This window comes from Salminus brasiliensis, chromosome 22 (genome assembly GCF_030463535.1).
Source record: "Salminus brasiliensis chromosome 22, fSalBra1.hap2, whole genome shotgun sequence".
Taxonomy (NCBI): domain Eukaryota; kingdom Metazoa; phylum Chordata; class Actinopteri; order Characiformes; family Bryconidae; genus Salminus; species Salminus brasiliensis.
The window spans coordinates 14,988,617-15,004,255 of record NC_132899.1 but is presented as its reverse complement, the minus strand read 5'-3'; the positions used below and the strand labels follow the sequence as shown (position 1 = coordinate 15,004,255).

The 15,639-nt window shown below is 42.0% G+C and overlaps 1 protein-coding gene across 9 annotated transcripts in view; it reads left to right on the top strand.

The window, feature by feature from the left end:
- The window catches only part of rbfox3a (RNA binding fox-1 homolog 3a), a 444,039-nt gene that overhangs the window by 400,182 nt on the left and 28,218 nt on the right, over positions 1 to 15,639 (top strand). For 8 of the 9 annotated variants that reach the window (XM_072666971.1, XM_072666970.1, XM_072666968.1 and 5 more), the window contains 4 exons: positions 6,832 to 6,885; positions 10,005 to 10,097; positions 12,246 to 12,306; positions 13,922 to 13,975. In XM_072666971.1, the coding sequence (XP_072523072.1) occupies positions 6,832 to 6,885; positions 10,005 to 10,097; positions 12,246 to 12,306; positions 13,922 to 13,975 (262 nt within the window). The remainder of the gene's footprint in view (positions 1 to 6,831; positions 6,886 to 10,004; positions 10,098 to 12,245; positions 12,307 to 13,921; positions 13,976 to 15,639) is intronic. The other variant, XM_072666972.1, reaches the window with a different exon arrangement.

Here is a 15,639-nt window from a genome sequence, read left to right as displayed (position 1 = left end):
AGCACACAGTGTGTCTTTACAACACTGCCAAAACACAACATTTCCTATGTTTAACTACACAAGTCTGCCAATCCTACCGGCTACACACTTGCTTGTTTAAGGTCTATTTACTTGTTTACATAATTTTAAAGATCTAACCAATGCAAAAAGTTCACTGTGCACATATCTCACAGCATTACATCTATATTCCACCTTAAAATAACGCAGCAGTTATGTGCAGAAGATCTATCTTCCACATTACATAAGGTGGAATAGAGCATTCCAGTAAAAAGCTAGAAAATAACTGCATCCTTGTGAGTACAGCCCGTCGCATAACCTTAGCATAAGATTTTAATGTATCAAAAGTACTTACTTTGTGTGGACCATCACAGACAGCCAGAACTAAATGTAAACCATGCTAATGTTATTTTGATTACAGAACCAAAATTCCAATGTTTTTTGACAAAAAGATCTTTGAGTGGATCTTGTAAAAATCATCCAATGTCACAACGATGGTAATGGTGGGGTTTCGCAAGCATTTGGTCCCACAACATATCACCTAAAATATGATATTTTTTTTCTACACTTACATTTAATGTAAATCAAAACGAAGCGCAGTAACGGAAATGTGTTTACAGTGTGTTCCAGTGTGCCCCTAAAGTGGGCTAAAAACTAAGAGAGATAAGAGGCCCATAGCAATTGTGTGCTTTCATATCCATAACAGCCGTGGCTGTCTCTCGAAGACATGGAGAGATGTAGAGTTTAACTCCAGAATACTTTGAATTAGCAGCACCCAGCGAGGGAGCCCAGCTAAACGCTACGCACTGGCAGCTTGTTACTGGAAGCTACAAACAAAACTGGGAGGAGGATGAGGGGGAAAAAAAGAGAAAAACATATTGCTGTTGGTCTTAGCTTGTTAAGAGTTGGAGTCAGTGTTTACTGAAGGCGCGGTATAGGCGACAGTGGCATTTAATCTGATGAAGGGCTGTGGATTCAGTGTGAGTGCTGAGCCTGGAGAACATCTGTTCCCTCCGCTCTTTGTTCTCCCTCAGAGAGACGCTCACTCTCACTCCCCTCCGCTCCCATCCGCTCTTCTCCCTCTCTGCCCAGCCTTGATGTGACGAGCAGGGTGCCGCGGAGAGGTCCCACCAGTGGAGACATAATTAATAGTGCCTCTCAGTGCGCTTAAAAAGTGGGAGTTGTATCCTCATTAGGTGTTTGTCTGCTGACAGCTCCTCTATGTGTGTGTGTGTGTGTGTTTCTGCGAGTGTATGTGTGAATGTTTGCAAGAGATGCTGTTGCAACTCTTGCTGTGAAATCTCACAGGGACCCAAGGGCACAATTATTGCATGTCATGGATAGACTAGTGGGAGTGGATGAGATGGACAAGCATGCTGCAGCTCTGCAATCCTATATGAGCAACACAAAAAGGTGGATGCTGCTGCTGGAGTTCATGCAGGCCGGTAAAGAGGACTGACAGCAGCGCTGAGGCCAAAACTCATAGCTACTCATATACCTCAAAACCAACAGAAAAACTCAGCTCAGGCCAAAACTCACTTACCTTTGATTTGCCATACTGTTCATACATTATTACATATTTAATTACATATACAGCCAGTTACACAATTAAAACACATTATTATTCTGAATTAACATGTTTGGGCTGCTCTTCTGACTTTTTCCATCTGTTTCAACGACAGGAAGTGGTAAATAAATAAATGTTTTGTTTACCCCTGTCTAGACGACAAGACTGCATACACAACAACAGCCAGGTTTCAATCCATCTGTAGAATTCAATTGAACTGAGTAACTGAAATATCACCATAACAGTTACATAATAAGGTTGTTTTTGCAAAAGCATTCCTGAGAAAATTAAAAATGCCTTTTGTTTGTAATGTTTAGCAGCTTCTTGTTGCTGTTTTGTTGAATTTCTTTGGCTATATCTTTATCATATATATATATATATATAGATATATATATATAAAATTGTACATTGTAAAATTGTACATTTATAATAATATTAGAGTGAGGAATAGGAGGGAATATTAAGAGATGAACAGGACCTCTACTTTTGCACTCAGTAGCCCTGCTAATTGCAAACCTCCATTTCTAAACGCTTTCAGGCCAAAACTAGACTTAATATATGTCTGGGAAATGAGCCTTATACAAGCCATATCAGCAAGTTCTGGCTGATTCCAGACTTCTATTTTTATCCAGACATTTTATTTCAATTTTAAGCAGACCTTAATCAAACTGCAAGCCAGCTTTAATTTGCTAGAAGGGACCATTGGGCATCCAGCAGTCGAGCCCATCAAAGCTCATCCAAAAATATACATTCATCTCAACTTAGGGTTCAAACATGTGCTTCAGTGGGGAGATGGCACTTTTTGATCTCTTCATCCAAGAGGGATGAAAATTCAATTTAGAATAGCTGATTCTCAAACCTCTAATTTGATGACTCTATTTTCACATTTGGGTACATTGGCATGGAACATAGTCAAACAAAGAATGAAAATTAAACAAGCTTCATTACCCAACCTTATTTGAGCTTAATTTTATAATTAGAAAAAGACATCCAAAGCAATTACACCAATGAGTATGAGGGCTTAATGTTGGCGAATAAAATGGGGTTTAAAGCACCACCTTGGCGATTCCACACAGGAGCTGCTGGAACGTGATTGAAATGTCAGATTCCCCTCTCAAACCCTCCTGTGTTTCTACGACTCTGAACATCCAGCGCCTGAGGAGCTTTCATTAAACTGTAACTACTCAGGCAATGAAGACGGCCACCAACCGCACTTGAAAGTACTGCCATGACAATAACAAGAAAAAAGAGCTCAGCGTAGCACCTTTCACTAATTCCATATTAAGCCAATTAACAGACTGATTTTCTAGCACCTAAATGAAGGCAAGTCCTTCCTAATGGCTGTGTATTGTTACCCACCTAGGGCTGTGCCAAGCTTTACCTACAGTCTTCAGAGGCTGATAAGGAGATAGGACCCGTATGGTTTCTGTAGGTTACTAAAGGAGCTGTGTAATGGCTTTATAATGATGCCTTCTTATTTCTAATCACTTAGTTGAGCAGATTTGTGGATACAGAGGACTCCAGGTTGTTTTAATGGTGGATTTATACACTGCTGACTTGTTTTTATGAGGCATCTCTCTCAGCTTTTACCGCTTTTCTCAGTGGAAAAATGTGGTAATTTACCCCAAACTACACGACTTACAATATGAGAGCCACCCACAGCCCTCAATGCGTCCCTCCCATTGATCCTAATTTCGCCTGTGCTCCTATTAAATCTCTCTGCTGTTAGGTGATTGTGGATGGTAAAGCCCACTGTGACTAGTGTGTGGTGGGAGCACTTCCCTGTGGTGTGTGGGAGCTGGTAGAGATGACTTCACTGGGAAATATTTCAGCTGCTCCCTAAGCCCATTAGGGCGGGTTAAAACCATTAGTGTCCGCAGACTTTGTTTATAGTGACTTGTCTGCGGTCATGAGCAGCTTCACGCTGAGATGCAAATGGACATGCTTGATGCCGGATCTGGCAGGGGGAGAAAAAAAAACAAAAAACATGTCTTAATTTGAACAAATGGAGGGATTTGTGTCAAGTAGCAGATGTTTGGGTTCTGGCTCGGAAATTTGAATTGGGCTGGAAAAATGGACTGGGTCCTGCAGCTGGTCAAGCTTAAACAGAAACTGGCCCCTTTCACCAGTCAGTTAGCTTTTCTCTCTCAGTACATGCACAGTCAGTTAAGATTAGAGCCATACTCTTTGTTGACAGAGACAAAACCCCCTCCTTGTTTCAAACACACTCACACATACACACACTCACATACAAATTCAGTGCTGGTCTCTCCCCACGGCTGGATGGATAAAAGGCAGCTCTTCTTAACCTTATTAGTGACCCGGGCCCTCGATCAATCCCATTGAGCCGCGCAGTGCCTGGAAGGCCCATTTCTTCCCTGTTGTGCTGAAATGAAGCCGACGCGGCTTGCTTGACAGGGTAATTAGTTTTAATGAAATAATACGGCCATTGTAGACAGCAATTAAAATCCGCTTTCATTCCACCCATTAGAGGAACTTAAGGTTTCGCTTTCATTCCGCAGCGTTCTGTAATGATCTCCAAAGCAGGCCCCGTTAAATGGAATGCTTAGGCCCGTTGGCCCTCAAGGGAATGTTTGCTACAATGACCTGCTTGTCGCTTCTCCCCAGCGACCACCAAGGTGGAGGAGATGAAAGAAAACAAAACATCTCGCAGTCACCAGTGTTGGTTAACTGCACCTGCTTCTGTGCAGGGGTCCAGCTGCACACTGGTAATCCAAATTGTGTTAAACACCTTTCTGTTAATGGGAATGACAAATGTTAAGACATGTAAGCCTCCATTATGGTGTACATGTCCAATACAATTAAAATATAATATAGAGACCATGCCAAATTAAATGGCCTAAGTCACTCTACCAGTAGGTTTCCATTTGTATTGTTTGTGGTTGCTTCCTCTCTTGTCTACTCACCATTTATTAGATTTAGATTAGTAATATCTAATTAAGCTCAAATAATATCCAACTATGCAGCGCAAGTCATAAAACTATAGCTTCTTCACCCACACCATGCACAAAATGTTAAATAAGGGGTTGTTATACACCAATCAGCCATATCATTAATACCTAATATTAAGTAGCCCCTCCTTGTGCCACCACAACAGATCTAACAGTTCGAGGCATATACTCCTCAAGATCCCTGTGGTACCAAGACATTAGTAGCAGCACCTTTAAGTCCTTTAAGTTATGAGGTGGGACCTCCATGGAGCGCATCAGTGGGCCTTAGGTGTCCATGACCCTGTTGCCAGTTCAGCTGCTGTCTCTTTATTACACACTTTAGGAAGGTACTTTCCACCGCATGCCAGGAAAACCCCACAAGACCTGCCTGATGTTTTGGGGATGTTCTGACCCAGTCGGCCCTTTGCTGTTCACTTGCTGCCTAATAATTTGCACCCCTTGACAGATGCTGCACTGTAGTTTTCACTTCCTCTGTAAGTGTGTGGTTAATGCTGATTGGTGATTTTTCATTCTGTTGTTGTTTTTATTTTTAGTCATAAGTACAATCTTTCAGCTGCCCGGCACTTTGGTCAGCTTCTGCTGTTTTAAATATGCTTTAGAAGTATTCAGACTGGACTCAACTTGACTACTTGACTTAATAGTCAGGCATCCCTTTAAACATGCCATAGTGCTCGTTGACCTGTTACCTCGCTGCAGAACAATTTGGGGAGTGTTTTATATGATTATTCTCAAAGATAATCATTCTTTTCTCTAATGCTGGAGTTTAATAATGTTGTTTACAGCGTTGTTGTCAAGCTGTGTTCTCAGATACGCTAAGATAAGCAACAGGTCAACTAAAACTGTAACATACAAAAAAAAGTTACAGAAACCCCTAAACATTTGGATTTGCAGTGCACTTACAGACTCGTACTCTCTGAGCTCTTTCTCAGCACGATCCCTAGAGCTTTGTTCCCTCCTGATCTTTGTCATCCCACCCATTACTTAAGCCTGAGTAGAATGTTCCGGAGCAGTACTTTCCAGCTTCCAGTTTGCATGGCTGAGGTGACCTTGCTTTGCCTCGCACTGGCATGTTTATTTATTTATTGAAATAAAGCTGCTTGATTCAAGGTCTCATGGTGGAGATATCTAACCAAGGCTTCTGATTAGCATAAGGCAAGCAGGGTTAACGCAGCGCGGCCTGTTCTGCTTCCAGGAGAGGAGGCCTTTATCAGCCCTCATCAGTCTACAGCCCCTCCTGCACTCGCACGCTTCACCTTTAGGCCACCCAAGTGCTTTTCCGCCGTGATTCGCTATGCACAGAGCATCGCCGGTCCTCATCGATGCGGCAAGGCCATCGCTTTCCAGGGCAGAGCTGCGTGGAGTCAAAGGCCAGCTCTGGTGGAAAGTTTGGGGCCTCTTCTTCTGGACAGTGGCCAGGCCGCAAAATCCATAAACCTCATGCTGTCTCTGAAACCAATTCCCAGCCTGTGCCCTGTCTGTGAGGGAGTGGTCAGTGCCTGCTGGCTAATGCTAATTAGCGAATAAAAAGAAGGATTGGGCATTTCGGGGGCATGAGAATGACAATCAGATAAAGATGCGGAATGGAGGGCAAATGGCTGGAAAATAATAACCAATGTGACAGGTAATTACGAGGACGGCATTCATCACGGCGATAATAAACAAATCATCGCCTATGATGGCTCCTCTATGTCCAATTATCCTTTTTAATTGAGAGGGGGTGTTGGGTGTTAAGTCATGCCAGAAATACGTTCTCCCGTGGCTTCGGCCAGCCTTTTTATCAGTCAAAAACACCACGGAAAATAACAAGGCATTGTCTGTCATTAAGAGCACTGGTGCATACACAGCAGGCTAGTGCTGTGATCTTTTAAAAAATTTTCACCCATCAGCAGAACAGCCTGTTTGTTTTCTCCACAGCGCAGAGGCAGGAACCGTCTCTCTCTCTCACTGTTTCTCTCTCGCTCGCTCTCCAGCAGCCCAGCCATATCAGCTAGCTCCATTTAGCACATTCCGATGGCTGGCCACTGATAAAAGTGTTTGTGGATTCTGTTTGCCTGTGTAATTTTAGTCCAGCAGAGAGCAACTTTTGCTGGAGCTTCTCCTCTATGGGTGTAGCTTCCATAGAGCAGTGGGTATTCTATTTTAGTTAGCTCTGCAATCAAGTGCTCAAGTTTCCTGACAAAGTGTAAAAGAGATGAGTTCTAATTACTCCGTCTCCTTTCTCTCCCCCCCTCCCCGATCTCTCCACTCCTCTCTTCTCTTTCTCTCCCTCTCTCCATCTCCCTTTCTTTTCCGCAGCAATTTGGGAAAATTTTAGATGTGGAAATTATTTTTAACGAGCGGGGCTCTAAGGTAAGTCAGCTGGAAGAGCAGCTCTTTGTCACTTCATCCCTCTCTCCCTCTCCTCACAGGTCCCCTCTCCCCTTCATGAGCCGAGTAATTACAGCTCTCACACAGCAGCCACAAAGTGACACACGCATTGCGCGCACACACACACACACGCACGAGCACACACTTGCACTGTGCCAAGACACGCTCTCTGAAAGGTAGCTGTGCGTGGTTTCAGCTGAGTTGGAGTCAGCTCACCCAGTTAGAATTCAGTGAAGTGGGTGTCTGACCAGTGCACACTGATTCTCCTTTTAGAGCTGTCATACGCTGATAGAAACTGGCTCGTCTCTCCAAGTCGTGGAAGTCTAATGCATTAGCTGTTAGGGATATTTAAAAGTACTCTTCCAGATAGACACACACACACACACACACACACTTCAGCTCGTACAGGACTCATTTCCCAGGGGATAGCTTCTCTTACCTGGGTTCTTCTTTCTGCCACTCAGCTTATGAATAACGGGCGAATAGTGCTTCCGCTGTTTAGCTGTGGAAGCTAATTGACGTGTCCATGCTCCACCCACAGGTTGCCAGGTTGGACAAGCTTTACAGAAATGTTGGCAAAACTCCTGTTCTGCTTAATAACTGAGTTTAGACTGGAGTTTGGGTTATAGCTCGATGGTACCATGAAAAAAAACTGCACTCAGGCTATCTTAGCACTGTTTTTTTTTCACGCATATATGAAAGTAGATAATTTATAGTTAGTATTGGTTAACTCTCTAAATTTCCATTTTTGTGCAGTATAGTTTCTTAATAGTTAAAAGGATTAAATCCATTATCGTTTAGAATGATTTCATGTGAAATTGTGCTTTGCAGAAAAACATAACACTTATTATGGTGGTGATGAGTTATAAATATGACCAGGAGTTATGAGTATGACCATTTTATTTGCTTTCCAAAACTAGTGAACTAGTGAAGCTACACATGTGTGTTTAGAGTTTTATATGTAATGTTGATACATGTCAAACAGTGAAATGAGAAATATCTTTCATGGTCTTAATATTCTGATATGCATGTACCCCTCCACAATTAGCATAGTGCAAAAATCTACATTTTAGACCAAATCATAAAAAAACACCATTGTTTACATCTTAACCGTGAGTGGGATTACCCTTTGAATGAGATGCCAAGCTTGTCCAACTTTGCAGCGACTGCCACAAAGAGCTTGGATAGGTCAGTCATTTGGCTGCAATAAAGGCAGTGGGCTAAGAGGCTCTAAGGCTGAGCACGGTAGCACAGAATGTCAGAAGGATTAATTTTGCTCGCAGTTTTGTTTTTGAATTTATTTTTATCATTTGGGCTGGCCCTAGAACGGCTGGGCGGGCTTATATTTATGGCAGATGTGAAGCCGAGGATCCGGCATGTATACGAGATCATGCCGCCAGCCGCCCTCTCTCATGCATTATCTCCCAAAGCAATTACCAGGCCATACTTGCACAGTGTATATGAACTAAAAGACCGGAGCTTGTTCCGCGCTCTTGTTTGCCGTGCATATCTAATAGCCGGCGCAGGATATGGTGTTTGGGCTGTGGCTGGCCATAATTCACAGCTGACAGCAGCCAAAGGGGGAAGATGAAGAGGGCTCTTCCCTGCGACTGTGTGTGTATGTGTGTGTGTCTGTAGGGTTATACAGGGTGCATGGAGCACAGTAAAGCAAAGGCCCGCAGTGTAGTTCAGTATTTATCATGTAAAATAGCACTAATTGCAGGTAGAGTAAGGTAACACTAGTATATATACTGTGTCTGAAAGTCTGAAAATATCATACATAGTTTTGAAATGACAATATATTATTGCTGTAATGCAAAAACCTTGGATCTCCAAAATTGCAACTTTACAGGAGGAGGAAAAACATTCTTAACTTTTAATAGAATTAATGATAGACAGTCAGTTAGGGCTGCCACAAATGACTGATTTAATAGTTGAATAATCTATCATTTTTTAAATAAATAACAGATTATTTGTATTATGAATTACTCAGTTGCCAAATAACGTATGTTGCTTTCAGTTTTTAAATTAAGTTTGAGGTTGTTTTATGCATGTTCTAAACAACAATAAAGATGAATGATGAATAAAGATGAATATCATATTCAAAAATTCACTTATGCTGTGAATTCTCCTGTTAATCAATAAAATATAACAAAATCTAATCAGTTTTTCCTTAATCAGTTTCCCATGATTATTCAGATCAGCAAAAAAGAAGAAAATGAACCATTAATTTTAGCGTTTGGTTCCAAAGTATTTTGTGTCACTGCCACATTTGTATTAATGACTTTTATTTTGAAACTGTCTGTATGTGATCTAGCAGTCGCATATAGTGATTACCTGTCTCTCACTCCGTGCTCCTCTATATTAAGTTAGTAGTGCGGTCTGTCGTTCTGAGGTTTGACTTACTTGAAGAATTATTTTTAGACTCAGCCCATTTCCACATGAGACTCCCACACCTCACACTAATATAACTCTGCTCTCCACTCTCCACGCCAGAGTGATGTTGCTACAGATGTGTGGCTCTGTTGCCTTCGGGCTTTTGTGGCACAATGTTTACAGACCGTTGCAGTTTTATCCACACACTCCGTTCACGAACAGACAGCTGCTCAGTCTCTGTGTTTTCGCTGAAGCTCTGCGTCCAGATTGAGGAAATTATTACTGTAAAAAGTAACAGCAGCATGATGTGAAGAACAGCTGCCACATTCGCATTAATTCAAATAAAAACATAAAAATGGAAATTCAAGGTTTCTGCATGACAGTGACAGTAATAAAATATACAGATTAAAGGTTTGCTTAGTACATTGTTTAACATCCTGTGTTTATATGTTTTTTTCTGTTTTGGCTGTTAGAATGTGGAATACTAGAGTTTCTGCTAGTTAAGTCTCTCTAGATCTCTCTTCTCCAACAATCTCAGGTTGAAATTTCACCTGTGACTAATGCTTACCGTTCTCCCTCTTGCAACTCTGCTTACAGTGTGTGTTTCTCTCCTTTCTCTCTCTTTCTCTCTCCCCCCTGATTTCTTTCTGGCCTCATTTGTTTTCTCATTTCTCATTTCGTTTGTTTTCATGGCTGTCATTTTGGCCAACTCACGTGACCCTCAGGGTTTTGGTTTTGTAACTTTTGAAACGAGTGCGGACGCAGATCGCGCACGGGAGAAACTAAACGGTACAATCGTAGAAGGACGCAAAATCGAGGTGCACTCCTAATTCCTAAATCCTAAACCCCCCCCCCACAGTCTGCCTGCTGGTGCTTGCTTGTCCCTTTTCTCTTTCTTCTCTTTGCTCTACTAAAGATCAAAATGACCTGATGTCTGTTCGCATGGTGCATGTGTAGCCTTTAGGTATGTGTATGCGTGTGTTTGCGTGATTGAATAAATGTCTGTTACCTTACATTTGAAAAGGTAAGTAATCTGCAGTTACACTGTATGTCCAAATGTTTGTGGACACCCCTTCTAATGAATGCATTCAGCCACTTTAGGTTGCACACATTGCTGACACAGCTTGTCTAGTCCATGTAGAGTATTGTTCAAGTATTGCCACTGGAATAGGACTCTCTGCAGCAGATAAAAATGAACCTATTGACATCATGCCTAATACCAGGTATTGGCTAGAGGGGTATTAAGCCCCCCAGCATTGAGCTGTGGAGCAGTTCTCTGGAATGGTGGTGCTCTATCCAGTACTTCTGGCATGAGTTAGGGGTAAGGTGGGGTGGTGATCATCCAACATCACTAATGCTCTTGTCATTGAATGCAATCAGACCCTCACAGCAATGCTCCAAAATCTAGTAGAAAGCCTTACACTGGACAGTAGAGACAGTTACTCCAACAAAGGCAGGATAAACCTTTTGTTAATACCCTAATGAATAAGCGGGGGTCCCAGTACTTTTGTCCATATAGTGTACAGCTGCAGTTGCCGTGTGTATCAGTGGGTGTGTGTAGAACGTATCGTCATACACGTCCAAATTAATATATCATTTGTCATTGGAACAAGAAATGAAGAGATACAGTATCTGAGGCCCATTATGAATTATTACTAACTCGTGGGCCCCAGATAAAGAATATAAGATGATATGCGATCTCGGGAGTAGTGTGTGTGAGCATGTAAGTGTGTGTGTGTGATCAGATCAGAGCACTATTTGATATGTAAGTGCAGCAAACGGCTTCAGGTTTGATCTTGCCGGCCTTGATGTATATGTGCAAGTTTGTTTGAAGAGGCTGTTTGAACTTGTTGTTGCTAGCAAAACATATATGTGCACACCAGGCCTTAGCTCTGCCCCCCGAAAATATACCTTTTAATTAAACCCAGCTCAGGAAATCAAACTGCCCAAAACAACCCAACTGATACACTATATGTCCAAATGTTTGTGGACACTCCATCTAATGAATGCATTTCTCCCAGACCCCCAAAAATATATGTTTTAATTAAGCCCAGCTCAGGAAATCAAAAACTGGCCACTGCCATTGCTTTAAATCTCACTTGTTTACCCCAAACAGACAAGGACAGACAAGGTTTATTTCTCCTCTTATGTTCCCCAATTCTCTAGGGCACACACAGCCCTCTCTCTCTCTGTCTCTCTCTCAATCTATGTCTCTCTCTTTTTCGCTCGCTCTCACTCCACCCCCCCCAATCCACAATGCTATTAAGATTTTCCATAGGGCAATTAAGATAATTCACATAATGTACAAACAATACCAAGGCCTATATATCAAGGGAGAGTCGAGGCCAGTTGTTTCTTAAAGCTAAATGACCTCCAGTGGCCCTGTGGAAAGGAAAGCTATTAACGCTAATTAACATGAGGGTGAAATACTAACATGGTTCCTGTTGCCAGCGGCCATGTTTGAATTCCCACAGCAGCCCCCACCTTCACGAGAAGCACTCGTGCTCTCCGTGTCGCATGCTGTGAGTGGAGCTCGTACAAAATGACTTCTCTTTCCTGAGCTTCAGTTTACCGCTCATGAAGCATCAGCCTCAGGGTCGTAATGTCTGGGAATCTGCAACTGTCTAGACAATGCAGTGGATGCAGTTGCGCCGAGAAGTGTTATGCAGGTGCCCTTGGTCTTGCTCACAGGGACTTCTGAAACACTTATTTTTTTGTTCAGTTGATAATGAGTCCCATTACATGATGAACTAGACTGCACATCCAACTGATAGAAGTTCATGACTCATTAATATTTCCCATATCTTGTATAAGTCGTTGTTATCTTGCATGGCAACCAGTATACCGATGAACTGACTGACTGTTTGTGCAGTGTCTGCTCTCAGCTACACCTGTTCTTACTGCCTGGATGCTAGCCTGTCTTATTGTCTCATTATATCTGTCTGCGTTGGTTGTGTTTCATGCAGGTAAATAACGCAACAGCAAGAGTAATGACAAACAAAAAAGTGGCTAACCCCTACACAAATGGTAAGTGCAGTGCTTTTCATTCATTTTCTTCTGTATATTTTATGTTCAGCATAGAATTGACCCACTTATGCTCTGCCCACAAATGCATTCTGCCTATGGCCCAACTGATAGACTATAAATGTTCGTAGACACCACTTCTAATAAATACATTCTGTTACTTTAGGTGCCCCCCCCCCCAAGGCTGACAGAGATGTGCACATGCACACACACACAGCTTGCCTAGTCCCTGTAGAGAACTACAGCCAATAGAATTATACACTCCTATTCTACATAAACATGAACTTATTGGCATTCATGTCTAATGACAGGTGTGGGCTAGAGGGGTATACAGCCCCCAGCATTGAGCTGTAGAGCAGTGAAACTGTGTTCTCTGGAATGATGATGCTCCATCCAATACTTTTGGGATGGGCTGGAGAGTTGGGGATGAGGTGGGGTGGTGAGCTACAAACATCTTGACCTCACTAATGCTCTTGTTGTTGAAAGCAATCAAATCCTCACAGCAATGCTCCAAAATCAAGTAGACAGCCTTACTTGGACAGTAAAGTTTTTTTTTTGTTTTTTTTTGGGGGGGTGGAGCAGTAAATCAGGTGTCCCAATACTTTTGTCCATACGTCTGAACCCACAGATTATGCAGTGTTTGTACCCACTACGCTCCAACTTTAATTCATCAATTTTAAGCTGCTAAAGAATTCCATAATCGTAACATAAACTCAGTCTAAATTCTTTGTGGTTTAATGAGATTTTCTCCAGCATTTTGAAAAATTTGTCCAGCCTCACAACAGTTGCTACATTTATAAAGAATGCATTTGTTGACAGAGTCTGGATTGGTCAATTTCCTTAGATACATCTAAATGGTAATTTCGTGCCATGTATGACTCCATACTAAGTGCATGCTGGAACACGCAGAGCCACTGCCCGAGTTTAAGCCACTGTGGCTTTCCCTCCTCTGACTCAACCACTATCAAATTTAGGTGCAACGACTTTACCAAATAGACTGTGCGGAAAAGCTAAGGGTCACTCCACACAGGCCCATTTACAGAGCCTGGTGCACCTCTCTGAAACTCATTCCTCTAGACCGGGGGGGAGGAAGAGGGAGGGTTGAGAGACAGACTGTGAAAGCAGCACAGACCCCCCAGCACTGCTCAAGTCAACCAATCAGGAGAGAGAAAGGAGGCCATTTTACAGCCCCCATCCATCACTGACAGTACACCGGACAGCACTCACTTCTCCACCCCCTCTCGCTGTCTCTCCCTCCCCCACACACTCTCTCTCTCTCTCTCTCTCTCTCTGTCTTTCATTCTCTCACACTCCTCACTACTCTGAGGCAGCCTCCTGCAAACGCTCTTCCTTAACTTAATGTTGACTTCAATATTCTTCGGTCATATCATCTAATCTCTTCTCCTCCTCTTCTCTCCTCCGCCTTGCCCTTCCTTTATTTCTTTATCTTTACAAATCCATATGTCTTTTCTCTATTTTAGAGAATTACCCCAGACTGCATTCTTGACCCCACACAGGTTTCCACTGAAAAGAAAGTTCTACCAAAACACACTCTTCAAAGGTAAAGATATTAAAGGCTTAAAAGCTAATTGTCTCCTTCCTTATGTGTTCTCTATAGGCTGGAAGCTGAACCCAGTGGTGGGAGCTGTCTATGGTCCTGAATTTTATGCAGGTAAATTGCAGATGGGTTTTATTAGTATCCTCTGAGACATGTTTTACATCCTAAAGACTAGAATTCTACAATTAGATGTAAAACAGTGGAAACTAGCTGTTATTCTATACAGGGCTGGGCGAAAACTACTGTATCACAATATTTATCATGATACATGTAATCACAGACTAAAAACATCAGTAGCGACAGATTCTTCAAAACTACTATTCAGATACTCTCCCTTACTGCATACAGAATTTTTTTTTATCTTCAATCTGCTGCACTTCATCTAATTAAACAGGTCTAATTACACTGTTAGTAATGGAACCTGCAGCCAATCAGTGTTTATTAAGCACTAACAGTATCCTCTATATGTTTAGAAAAGCATATTGTTATCACAATAATCACAATATGATAAGAATACGAATAAAGATACGAATTGTAATATTGCCTAGCTCTAGTGAGAAGCATAAGCCTGGTGATTCCATGGAGTTTAAGAGGTTATAGCAGTGTTGTCTAGTCAAGTTCAGGTTGAAGTAGTTCAGCCAAAAAAAGCACTAGCAAAGTGTAATTCAGACAAAGTATAAAAGTATTCTTTTTGAATGGCTGTAGAGCACAATTGATACCTCTGTGTGCTACCTGCTGTCATGTTCATTTCAACAAGGTCCGCAAGCTCCTGCTCCTGCTCCTGCTCCTGCTCCTGCTATTTCTTTTAGCCGCTAACTAGCTGGCAAGAAGAAAACAAGACCTGCGTTGTTTACTTACTGTCCTTTAAGAACTTTATCAGTTTAGGTAAATGAGGAGTGTTGACTTTTTTGGCATATTGCTGTTTTTTTCACTCTTCCATTCTCTTGATTTCTTTATTGCTGTGTGCTCTTTGGATCCTTTGCATCCTAATGAGGGGGAAATGGTATTATTTCATTTGGAAGAAGTGCTGAGCACATCGCACCACTTTAACGGCCTGCCTTTTTGCTCATTAGACTAAAATCTGTTCATTCCAGGACAGCTTTACAGCGAACCTCTAAATAACCGTCTGTGACAGAAAGCAGTCATTTATCATTTTCATTTCAGTCCTTCTTCCTCTCCCCACTCCCTCACTCTCTCACTCTCCCTTTCTCAACATGCCCTCCCTCTCTCTCTCTCTCTCTCTGTCGCCCTCTTTCTTTTTTCTACCCCCTCTCAATGCTTTCCCCACTGGTTCAGCATGACACCCCTGCTGATACATGATCACACAATCAGTTACACATCATTATTACTCAAAACTCCACTCCCACTCTCATCTGCTTACACAAGCATATACTTACTATAGTGCTACAGTATGACAACTGCAGTACTATTGCAGCTACAGTATGCATTTTACTGTATTTCACAGATTAATACAGTATGCATAGTACACAAGAAAAGTAAACAATGTTAAATAATGTATAAAAAAATCACTTTTTCAGGTGAAAGCGTGCACTGAGATCACAAAACAAACACAGCATCTGTGAAAGTACTCCCTGCTGTACTGTAGTATGGTTATTATAGTAGTATGCATGATTACTATGCTAGCTTAATCTATCATACACGGCCTTTAAAATGGTTGTGTGTACATTTACATTTATACTTAAGGCACGTACCACAGCAGATTCTTTTATCCAGACCGACTTACAAAAATGCTTCACTGTTTACTCAGGAAAATACCA